Consider the following 12,746-nt stretch of genomic DNA (forward strand, 5'->3'; position numbering starts at 1 on the left):
GCTGCCCAGACCTTCCATGCCCCCTTTAGACCATTAAGACAGAATCCAAAGGGCAGTCTGAGCCCAGACGTTTGGTGTCTCCATGGCCAGCTGATAAGTTCTGCTAAAGCCAACAACTTCTAGGGAGCAAAATCCAGGACACAGCCCCAGATGCTCCACAGACCTCCAGAACTGTCCTCTGAACTGTGGCCACCTCCCCATCAGAAGTGAGATGGCCAAATGCACTCGGCACGGCGCTCCCGCAAATCCGCTCAGCACAGTTAGTTGGTATGAACGTGTTCAGGACCGTGCCTGGTGCCGTGGGGACCTCTGGGAGAATGAAGCAGACCAGAGGGTGGTTTTGTGGGGGTGGTAAAATCTTTCCTCAGAGGATGGGGACATGGGGGCTTGGAGGCACAAAGAGCCCTTCTTCCAGAACCAACTTCAAGTCTGGGACAAAAGACCCGGCCGGGGCCCTTGCCGGCAGGAGTGTCTGGGAAGCTGTGGGCAGCTGCCTGCTGCCCCGCGTGTGGGCCTCAGGGCTCGGGGTCCCCCGCCCCGCCCGGGCCAAGGACTCGTGCTGGCACCCGCGGCTGTCAGCAGCAGGCGAAGCCTCCCTGGGAGCCCGGCCCGCCCTGCCCTGCCCTGCCCTGCCCTGAACCTCCGCAGCCGGCTGGGGCGGGATCCTCGGGGGCAGCGCTCCCAGCCCGGCTGCGGCTCCGCCCGGCCCCGCCCCGCCCGCGGCGCCCGGGGCCCGGGGGAGGAGGCGGCAGGGCGGGTTAAAAGCCGCTGCAGGTGGCCGGGGAGGGACCGTCGAGCGCCGGGACCTGCCGCGCCGCAGGGGCCGCATCCGCCCCGGCCACAGGCTCCGCGCAGCGCCCGGGCAGGTGAGGGGCCGCGGCACCGGCGTGCGGAGCGCGCGCGTGTGCCTCTGCGCGTGTATACGTGTGCCTCTGTGTGTGTGTGTGTGTGTGTGTGCGCGCGCGCGCGCATGTACGTGTGTATGTGCGCGCGCGTGTATTATATGTGTGTGCACACGCGTGCATGTATAGGTGTGTGCCTGGGTGTGTGTATATGTGTGCGTGTATACGTGTGCCTGGGTGTGTTTGCATGTACATGTGTGTGCACACCCGTGCATGTATATGTGTGCGCCTGTGTGTGTGTATCTATATGTGTGCCTGTCTGTGTATGCACGTACATGTGCGTGTGTGCGTGCATGTATTATATATGTCTGCGCACACGCGTATGTATGTGTGTGTGCCTGGGTGTGTGTGTTTGTGCACGTACATGTGTGTGTATATCTGTGTGTGTGCACACATGCACATGTATATTTGTGTGCCTGTGTGTGTGTGTGTGTGTGCATGTGTGTGTGTGCATACACTCGGGTAAGGGGAGGAAGGTGGGTTAGGGGGCCTGTTACGTGTGCACGGGAGAGGAATCTGGACAAGCGGGAGGTGAATGGATACGTTAGAGCGAGGGGAGATTCATATCACATCACCCGCCCCGGGGTACCAGCCTCAGGCGCCCAGTTTTGCCCGCAGTGAGTGTGAGCTCTCCTGCTTGCTCACCGCCTCTTCCAGGGCCTTCTCATGGGGCTTCCTGAGGTGGGCATGCGCTGTGTGCCAGAGGGGCCCTCGGGAGACCTCAGGGCCAGTGCGGCGCTGAGCCCATGTGGGCAGATCAGGACGGGGATGCAGGTAGGCAGGTGTGTTTGAGGGTTTGCTGCCTACAAACATGCTGTCCTCTGAGGAGGTTCCTCCTCCAGCACCAGGTTGCATCTCTGCTCACAGATCCGTTGCGGCCCCTGATAGAACCGCAGCCCTTGAACTGGCTCTCAGCCTCCGCCATAATCTGGAACAACACATCTAACAATCAAAGCCACAAACTCCCCAGTTCAGAGTTGCGCCAGCACAGGGCCTCATGGTTCAGATCTTTTTTCAAGGGTCAGTTTGCTCCAGTGATCGCCCTCACTTTGATTTCTCTTTGCCCCGAACTGGTCTGAGGGAGGTTGGCAGCCCTGGGATCAGAACTGCTCTACATGAGGTAGCTGAGGAGTAAAGTGGAGCGAGACATGCTTGAACAACTCTCCCAACACCCGAGTGAAACCTCACTTGGCTTGTACATACGCATTCCTGCAAAACAGAAACACCCAGTTTCCTTCAGGGCGAGGAAGATAATCTCTGCAGAGAGCTAACTTACATCATGTTTCTCTCCAGATCAATGGCAGTCTGCCTTTGTGGCCAGTATTTAAATGAAATACACAAGTATTAATCCATTCCAGTTTTTGCAGTGTCAAAAGTTTCTAGTTCATGTTGGTTTGACTTGTCATTTAGGTCAACATGAGTTCCACTACTGAGTTCAGTTGGGCACAGGCAGAAGAATATTCAGTGGTTTTTACACAAAATCACAGCCTATATTTAGCCCATAAAATGGTATCTTCAGACAATTTCTCATCCTTTATGGGAAGATGGTGACAATGTAAATATCCAGGGCAGATGTTGCCATGTCTCACAATGTGTTTAGATATTTCTGTAGTGGTGGATGAGGGGCAGGGGGAAAGTGCAAGTGAATTCATAGGTATAATGTGTTCAGGTTGCATAACATGCTGGCAGATTTTAAATTGGTTTTGTGATGGAACATCCAATATTTTTCCTACTTTTGGTCAGTTGTGTTTAGTCCATTTTTAAAGGGTTTTTTAAAATTGTTAGACTATTATACAACACAAGTATAATTAGATAGTAGATTCTTAATAGAAACAGGAAGATATCTGGGCATGGACAAGAGATTAGACCAACTTAGCAAACACTGTAAACTATTATTCATTTCTTCAGTGGGAGAACAGAAGGGGGCTAAGGAATTTCAGTCACCTTTTAAAGCTGCCTTTCCCCACTTATCCAATTTCAACTTCCCTCATCAAAGCCAAATATCTCTGACCTCTCCCTTTGCTTTAGGGCCTATCTATACAGGCAAATCGACCATCTCAGAGGTTTGTGTTAGAACATGCTAATTCTCTGGTTATGTTGTAACTAGGTTAGGAAACTCTTTTACCATCGTGCAAGAATTTGGGATTTGGAAAGCTTTTCCCAGCCCCGATTGTGACGAAAAGTCAAAACCTGAAAAAATAAAACAAAACAACCCCCCGCTTGAAAAAATCTAAAAAACTTTCAGTGTGGGTTGGTTGAAATGTTTCCCTTGGATTATAATATTTTTCTGTAATTGTTTTTAGTAGAAATTATTAAGTTTTTAAAAGTTATATTTCAAACCAAAATACTAAAACTTTGCTTTGGAAAAGTGAGTTTTCACAATTTCAGAAGGGTTCAGAATTTAAATGAGGAAATTAATTGAAAATGATCCCTTACTTGCTAAAGTTTTAGTATTAAATACTGGCATCTTTTGTTAAAAAGAAATTCATTAAAAAAAATCCCAGCTCTAATTGTAATACTGCTTAGTGTTGCCTGTGTAGACCTCACTAGACCATGTTATAACATGTTCAGGAGACCACAGTATTGCAACATCATCCTTCAGCACAGTCAACTTGCATGTAGTGGACAGATAACCACCTTGGGGGAAAAGAAGCTCAGTAATTGCTGGGTGCTATAGGATATGATGTTATGAAGGAAGGAGAAGCAACAGCATGTTCCAACAAGCTTTTATCCATGGCCTGCTTGGGTCTCCCACACAGCAAGGCTTAGCATTATTTTTAAAGGATGACGAACCAGCCCAACCAGGAGTTCACTGTAGTTTCCAGTACTTTGTCTTGTTCCTCAATAATTTTGAACAACTCTGTTCAGTAAACGAGTGGGGTCTTGCAGCTGAATATCGGTTTCAGAAGAACTTAAGCATCTATCCTAGATAAATAAAAGTTTCTATCCTAGTTGTAAAGAAGAAAACCTTCCAAATGGAAAGAAGAGTACCAGTTGCTGCATCTGCTGGAACAATCACTGTTGAGGCTTTGACCTACTCCAGTTTATCTCCCTGGGGTATTAGCTCCAAAGACTAATAGCATATATACAATGTGAACATTAACTCATTAATGAGAATTAATTTAGCATAAGCATTTTGCTCCTAGAATATGTTTCTCCACTGTGGATGGAGGCAGTGTGGATGGGTAGGGATTGGGTCCGCCTTATGATTCCCCTGTCCTTCCAGTAATACAGAAAAGTACTGTAAATCCTGGAGGGGTCCTGCCAGGTTCTCTTATCTCTTCCCTGGCTCTGTGGGAAGGTTGGAGAGAGAAAAGCAAACAATTGTGGGCTCCTCCCAGAGTGCAAAGGGTAAGAGAAAGGGAAGAGACTATGGGGGAGAGAGAGAGGGTTCTCTCTTTGATCTTAACTCATAAAGAAATGTATCAGATTCTACTGGCACCAGCATAAGTGATGAGAATGTGTGAATTCAATAAAATGTTTGATTCGTGTTCTTTTAATAATATGGAGAAATGGAATTAAAATAACTTGCATTTACCTGTTTGCTTACTTTGGCAGATGCCAGTAAACCTCCTACTTCAAAGAAGTTATGATCTTTGGGTTTTTAGCCCTTGAAAAATGATTTGATGCATTTCTCTTGCTTTCTTAGGTCCAAAGAGACAGAAGCAAAGATGGACTGGGGATCGCTGCATGCCGTGTTGGGAGGTGTGAATAAACACTCCACCAGTATTGGAAAGATCTGGCTCACTGTCCTGTTCGTTTTTCGTATCATGATCCTTGTAGTGGCTGCCGAGAAGGTCTGGGGTGATGAACAGCAAGATTTTATCTGCAACACTCTGCAGCCTGGATGCAAAAATGTTTGCTATGACCACTTTTTCCCCATCTCCCACATCAGACTCTGGGCCCTTCAGCTGATCTTTGTTTCAACTCCTGCACTTTTGGTGGCGATGCATGTTGCCTACAGGCGCCATGAGAAGAAGAAGCAGTTAAGAAATGGGGAGAAGTTTGATATTGAAGAGCTGAAAAGAACAAGGTTTCATATTCAGGGGCCCTTGTGGTGGACATACACTAGCAGCATCTTCTTCAGAGTCCTCTTTGAAGCCATCTTTATGTATGCATTTTACTTTATGTATGATGGGTACCAAATGCCACGCTTACTGAAATGTAGTGCTTGGCCCTGCCCAAACACAGTGGATTGCTTTGTCTCTCGACCCACTGAGAAAACCATGTTTACCATTTTCATGCTTGTTGTGTCTGCTGTTTGCATGCTGCTGAATGTGACAGAATTGTGTTACCTAGTGGTAAAAGTTTGTGTGAAAGAACCTAGGAAAACAGCAGCTTTAAAGTAATTCCCCAGACATCAGAATTCCCCCTTTTTCCAACTTTAGGTTAGCTGTCAGAAAATGATGACTAATATTTCCAGGCTCAATGAAAAAAGAAAACCCAATGTGTAATTTGGCTGCAAAAGCTGTCACATTAAACTGTCGCTGCTTCTATTCTTAAAATTCATTTGTGTGCTGAGTTCTCCCTTATCCACGAAGTAAGAGCCTGACCCTGGCAGCAGGAGTTTTTCCAACGCTTGCTGCTGTTCTGACAGTAGCCTAAAGAAGACAGTGGAATGTAATTGCTTTGCAAAAGTGACAGGCTTATCAGCATCTTGCTTTGGGAAGGGTTTTTGGGGCCAAGGGAGATCAATGCACTCCTAGCACGCTGACATCTGTAATGAAGAAACTAGTGTTAAGGATAGAGGCTTGAGTTTGATAGTTTTAGGAACTCTCCTTGCTGTACTGGGGATGGAAGAAGGTGGTGGAGGGGCAGTTAAATTTATGGAAAGGTACTTGTTTCTCCCTCTTAGCAGTCCTTGTAGTCATGGTTGGTGACTAATGGGTCTGCCACTCCATGTTTGGGGAAAGGGGAGGACAGGGATAGCCAGGGGCAGGGAGCAGAGGCGCGCACAGTTTCCAGGCTCAAACCTTACTAGGAATCTCTGGATACACATTGACTTTTCAGTAGGTTTTCCCTGCACTACAGAACTGTCTTGACATGGAATGGGGTTGCTAGGTTCAGCCAGTGGTGAAGCAAGATATGGCAGATAGTAGTGCCAGGTTCTACAAGGAAGTAGATAAAGTAATGGAGGGCCAGACCATTGGGTTATATCCTCTGACATCTCTAAACCAATGCTGGTTGATGCTAGGGAGGGGTATGGATTACACTAGACGTGCACATACATACAGTCTACCTCTAAAACATTTACTGCATGCCCCTGTCAGAGGTGCGATACTGGACTAGATGGACCATTGGTCTGACCCAGTATGGCACTTAATCATGGTGGAACTTCTCCAAATGCAGTTTGGTGTTGTGGTGGGCATTACCTGAAAGAAATGAGAAGGTGAACTTCATCTTGCCATGTAATAACCTAGAGAAAACACGAGGAGGCAATGCTCAAAGGAGTTTTCTTTGTTCAGACTTAGCAGATTTTTCCATGCAGATGGGAAGCAGGATGGCACTGATACTGGGAGCTTCTGTTAGGTGATTTCTGGCATTTGATAAAGACATTTTTACCAAATGATGGGACTGCCTTCGAGTGCTTTTTTAGTGACGTGTATTGACTAAAGAACAAGCAAAGTTGTTGCTGTATCTCATTACATATTGTATGGCCCAGGACAACTACTTTAGCACTTCCTGCATGAAACACAGTAGGATGTACACTCCCTGTCTGCTGATGCAGCTTCTTTCTTTTTATGCATCTCACATAAATCTTCACCATAAAACCTCTTGCACTAATCCCTAAAGGGATGACAGCATCTTCTCTCAACTCACAATGTTGGCAGCAAGCAGTACATAAAACCATAGCACTGAACCTATCTCAATGAAAAATGTGTATGTAGAGGAAACCTGGTATTTCCCTAAAATTCCTTATTAGGATGTAATTTGTCTGTAACTAAGTAGAGGCACAGCCTTCTATTTTTATCTTTCCATCTGAGTAAGACTTCAAGTTTTCTTTAGGCATTACCCTATTTGCATGTAGCAGTACAATTTTAACACGTCTTCTCAGTGCTTACCCAGCAAAGCTAACTCTGAGGGCCAGTTACTTGTTGTTGGCCCCAGCAACTTGGTGTTCCATGAAAAGATGGAAAGTGTCTAGGGTTTTGTCTTTACATCCATTGTCTCCACCAACACATCCCAGTTTGCTGCTGCTTGAGGAAACACGCATGCACTGATTTAGGCAGGGTAGCCAATGGAAATAGTACTAATCCTCCTTATTGTGCACTGAAAATAGAGCATGAACAGGCTATTCCTCCTGCTGAGAGATAGAATATCAGCTGGTAGGTCCGGGCCCCAAACCAGTTATGTTAATTATAGGCTCGATTTGGTCAGACTTTCAGGACATAGCAGCAGATGGAAATCTGACTGTAATATGAGAAGGGAGGGAGAGGAAAATAAAGCAGCATTATCAGATGTATGACTAGAACATGAAAAGTAATTAAGAATTAGCAAAATGGGAAACTGTGTGAGAACATCTTTATTCCAACTCTGGATGAACAGACTGGTATGTATCTTGTTTGTGCTTAGTAAAGGTCCTGCTTAGTTACATGTGCCAGTACTAAGAGAACAAGCTTCCTACATGAGAAACAATCTAGTATTATGTTTATTTTGTAACAATTATATATATATATCTTTCTCTCTCTTCTGTCCAGATCCTATATTTAAAGCACTCTTGTCATACTGAAGATGTTACAGCATAGAACTGTCTAGTGAAAGTAAAAAGAGATGTAGTCTCTAATATCACTTCTAGTAGTATTAACCAAGAGCTGCTGTATATAGAGGCATTTTTAACTCTACATGGCAGGTTAGTTTTGTAATGGTTACACTGTCTGCTATACTGCCAGTTTTATGAGCTGATAATGGAAGTGTATATAACCTGCTCTACAGCTGGAAAGACTAGTGATAAAAGTCTGATTACCCCCTTGGTGGAGATGTCATTTTCTTAACCTGCCTTTGGGGAATGAGTCAAGACATTCTTGCTAGGCAAACTCCAGTTCTCAAGGAATTTACAAGCAGATGATATGAAGTTGTGCCATAATTGATGATGCTGCCGGGTTAAATGCTCTCACCTGGTAATTTGATTACCTGACACAGAAAACTGGAGACTGGGAAAGTAGCTGCCAGTGGTCAAGCAGGCATTCTGATTATGCATTTTATTACTGGAGATAATAATCTGAGTAGGGTGCTCTCTGTGAGACTTCCCTTGTTTATATTTTATGTGACCAAGAAACTGCTTTATAGAAAAATATATTTGGACAATTCATAGGAAATAAGCCTTTTGAAACCATTTTGTATGGTACATTGCATGCTTGACCTTTTGCAACTGTATAGGATTTCAATTAAATATAACAGCCTACTGGAGTTTTGTGTGTTCTTTCTTGAAATGCAGTAGGAGCATTTGCTTTCCTAGAGTATTTTCAGAATAAAATTGACAAGTGGACAGATGAACAAAGGTTTATTTCAGTGAGCTTGAAACAGGAGTTCTCAAGGGGGCTGATTCCCCGTTGCTTTGAGTTTTGTGTAATTATTTTACACTAAGTTTGTGTCATGTGTTTAAAGTGCAAGGCACAAGAAAAATGGAGTCTCAGAACCGAGCAGCCTGGCAGGGGGAAAGTCTAGGAGCTAAATAATGGATGAAACCTTCTTTCAGCTGAAGTCAATGGGAGTTTTTCCAGTGACTTCGATGAAGCCAGAATTTCACCCAAGAATCACATACTAAGGTGAAAAATTGTATAAACAATCTGGAAAGACATAGTCAGCTTTTAAGACTAAAGAAGCACTCAGTCCTCTCCTTTAATACACAGTCCAACATGTCATGTAGGGGGCAGGGGGAGTTGGCTAATGAGACCACAGAAGATCACACTGCCACGAGAGTGAGATGGAAGATTCGCTCCTACCATTGCTCTGGAACAAGGAATATTCACTGCCCAGAAATGTCATTAGGTAACCCTGGCTAGAAACATGTTTGTTCTTGTGAGAGCCAGGGGCAGAGTTACAATCAGTGCAGTGAGGAGTTGTGCATACTGTACTTCTTTAATTCCTACTTTTTAGATTTCAAAATAGGGGTGCACAGAGATCTGGGAGGAGACCAGATGAGGCTGGTCTGCCTTCATGCTGATTTAACATCTTGGGGCAGTAAGCATACATAAACAAGAAGCTGATGAAGTGAGAAAATAAGTTTTCTACAACAATCCCTTTGGGGGAAACAGAGATGCTACAGGTATCTATTATTTACTAGACAAATAAACTACCAGGCTAGGAGTGACTGCTAATATGATGAGCTAGTGTTAGCACAGCAGTGACAGTGCTAATACATGGGTAAAAAAACTCTGTGATTGTCCCATGTGAACTAAATGTTCCCAGAAGCCTAACTAGACTCAGGCTGTGTCTCGTGACAAGGGCTGCATCTGCTTTATGTGTAATGGCAGCACTTAGGTGTCTGGACCCATACTACTGATGCAGCTGTACCAGTGAAAGGATTATTCCTGCTGCCAGAGTTATACCAGGACACCTCTCCTCACACTGCCCTACCCACTGCCCCACACACTGTAGTGTCCACTAGAGCCATACTCTGATTTCAGGCATTTTCCCTGCTTCTCAAGAGTGCAGTACACAAAACTCAAAGACAGTCAAAAGCAGCAGAAAACTCCAGCATGTGTATTTGCATATGAGAAACTGAGCCATCTAAGATGGTACTTTAAGGATTTGGTCAGTCCCTGAGCATGTTATGGCAGTTCAGAACACTGCTTCAGTCCAAAGTCCATACCTAAAACCCTGCTCAAAGGGTAAGTTAGGACATGTCTGTATAGGGAAGTTAATGCATAGTAAATTAGGGTGCAAATTTACAGGGCACTAGCTGTTCACACTAATTCCCTGAATAGGCCCAATCATTCCACACTTCAAAATGGAGTGAGCTATCTGGCATGAAGGCACTGTGTTCCCTCAGGGGGAGTTGATGAAGAGTAACTTACTGGGCACATCTACAAGAGATGCTAAAAGCTCAGTAGACTAATTCTACTGCGCATTAGGATGTCACAGCAAAAAGCTGTGCTAATGCAATAATATGCAGTAGAATTAATCTACTGAATATTAGCATCACATAAAAGACCTGCACCAGTGCTACTGCACAGTAGCATCAACTAGAGTGCATTAAGTTAGTACCTGTTATTATAGGTACTAAACAATACACTGTAATTATGGTGCATTAATGCATGCGTAGATGTGCCCACTGTGGAGTCAGTGCTGCACCATCACAACTGTGCAGCCTCGCTGTATAATGAGCCTTTCCTATCCAGCTGGGTCTCAGTGGGCACGTCTACATGAGACGTTTACTGCAGAGTTGACTAATCTCTGCCATAAAGCCTCTGCCTGCTGGCTAGCCCCACGCTGAAGCGCACACGTGTCCCAGCCAGCCCCTCCACAGCATGTTGAGCCGGGTTGAAGCAGCCCCAGGCTGGCAGGCTGACCCCCAGTGTTCCCTGCCAGCTGGGGCTGCTCCACCCCGGGTCAATGTGCTGTGGTCCCAGGCACATGTATAAACACTGTGCCCAGGAACAATAAATTCCAGTGCAATCTATGCTAGAGTTTACTGCGTCGAATTAATGTCATGTGTAGATGTGCCCCATGAGGAAGCAAATCCATTCTGCCACCTTCCTGGCTCAGTTAGTAAGTGACCTGCTACCAGGGGACACCAGTTACTAGGAGTGGGCGAAGTGGGTCGTATTTGATTTGGATTTGGTCCAAATCAGGAACAGTGATTTGATTTGTTGATTCGGATCACTGTCCCCGATTTGATTCAGCTGAATCTGAAGATTCGATGCTAATTCGGAAAATCAGCAATTCGGCCATAGACACAACTTTAAATGTTTTTCTACATATCTTAAGGTACCAGCATGGCTTGTGAACGCTGTGATGCTGGGGAAGATGGAGTGTCCCACAGGAGCGCAGGGGGCCCCCCCAAGTGCTCAGCAGTGAACCCGGATGTGGACTAGAAGTGCTTCTGGCCCACTTCCAGGTCTGCTGCCGAGCATGCTGGGGAGCCCCCCATGCTCCTGTGGGATACTCCATTCACCCCAGCATCTCAGTATTCACGAGCTGCCTGGTACCTTGAGGTATGTAGAAAAAACATTTAGAGCTGTGTCTATGTCCGAATCTCTGAATCTTTCTGAATCGCTCCTAATCGATTCAGAGAGTTCCAATTCGATTCAGGGAGATTAAAGGGTCTCCTGATTTGATTCGGATTTGGAGATTCGGCCACCGAATCGGGCTGAATCTCCACGGAATCAAATCATGGACTGAAGCTTTGCACAGACATACCAGTTACCTGAGTTGCTTTATACATGCCACCAAATGTCCAGCAGGGGATGTAGACAAAACAGGCAGTCATTTTAACAGCTCTAAGAGATACAGCCCCTCATATCCCAAATAAAGTTTTTTCCCCTTCTCTTTGATGCTCCAAAGCTCAATTACCTAAGCTCCTTGTCATGTGAAGTCAGGGTGACCCCTAATTCAGCCATGTCATATGCAATATCTATGAGTCCTTTCATGAGTACAGCATCAGTAATAATGTAATCTCTTTGCACTTCAAAACAAATAAACCCCCCCAAAACAACAGCACTAGTAGGTATGAGCATTGTAACTCACAGCAGGCAGGGTGGCACCTTAGAGACTAATTAATTCACAGGAATCAGCTTTTGTAGGTGATAGCCTACTTTGTCAGATACTATGAATTCCTGATGAAGTAAGCTGTCACCTATGAAAGCATATACCTTTCTAACCAAGTTAGTCTCTAGGGTGCCACCCTTCCCTGTCTTTTGCTTGACTTTAACAGGGCTAACTACTTCTCCCTATTTCACTCACATAAGTGAAGTTGGCCAGAGCTGGCCTTTCCTCTTCTCTCCAAAAGAGGGAGCAGAGAGCCTCCATTTCCCTAAATCTTCTAGCCATGGAGTTTATGTACGCCTGATGATGATGAGCGGTGAGATTTGTATAAGCCTTTTAATTCTTCTGGAGAGGATCTGGAACAAGCCACTAAAACTCAGGTCAAATTTCACTTTCAACAAGCTGTGCTCAATTTACTGTAAACACAAGTGTTACCAAAGTTAATAGCAGTCTTGTCTGCATCTGATAAAAGTTTCAGAGCAGTAATGTGACAAGCAGTGGGCGTGTCTACATGTGCTATTGGGGGGCATCAATAAACTGTGGTGCATATTGTGAAGGAATTTATTGCTCCTAGGTGTGCCATTTGAATGTGCACCCAGGACTGCAGCACATTGAGCCAAGTCAAAGTAGCCTTGGCTGGCAGGAGGACTTGGGGGGTCTGCCTGCCAGCCTGGGCTGCTCTGACCCGGCTCAATGTGTTGCAGAGGGGCTGGCTGGGGCACAAGGGTGCTCCAGGGCAGGGTTAGCCAGCAGGCAGCCCCTGCGCTGAAGCACCCTCTTGTCTCAGCCAGCCACATCAGCGTCTACACATGCACTGCTGTGAAGTAAAAAATGCCAAAGCAGGCTAAGACTTGTACGTACAAATACTATCCTGCTTTAGAGTTTATTAGTTTCCTGTGGCCTGGTAGGGCTGCACGTATAGGTGCAAGACATTTACTGCAGAGCTAATTTGCCTACTCTGCAGTAAATGTCTCATGTAGACTCACTCAGTGATATCTTTCTTTTTTAATTCAGTGGCACATTGCCACATATTGCATGATGTTTCTTTTATATATTACCATCCAGAGTCATAACTAGTAAATGTTGTGTCCTGGGCCAAGGCAAAGGCAGTCACAGTATAGACTCCCTTGGGATGGG

The 12,746-nt window shown here is 45.4% G+C and overlaps 1 protein-coding gene across 1 annotated transcript; it reads left to right on the forward strand.

Moving 5' to 3' along the window:
- Positions 1-760: 760 nt before the first annotated feature.
- Positions 761-8,309, forward strand: LOC102559431 (gap junction beta-6 protein). Its single transcript, XM_006274074.4, has 2 exons — positions 761-866; positions 4,552-8,309. Exon 2 carries the CDS (start codon positions 4,574-4,576, stop codon positions 5,249-5,251), a length of 678 nt encoding a protein of 225 aa, XP_006274136.1. The 5' UTR covers positions 761-866; positions 4,552-4,573; the 3' UTR covers positions 5,252-8,309.
- Positions 8,310-12,746: the final 4,437 nt, after the last annotated feature.

Source organism: Alligator mississippiensis, chromosome 1 (assembly GCF_030867095.1).
Source record: "Alligator mississippiensis isolate rAllMis1 chromosome 1, rAllMis1, whole genome shotgun sequence".
Classification (NCBI taxonomy): domain Eukaryota; kingdom Metazoa; phylum Chordata; order Crocodylia; family Alligatoridae; genus Alligator; species Alligator mississippiensis.

Excerpts from the sequence above, each read along its gene's own strand:
- LOC102559431 (XM_006274074.4), top strand. The coding sequence starts at position 4,574 with ATGGACTGGGGATCGCTGCATGCCGTGTTGGGAGGTGTGAATAAACAC.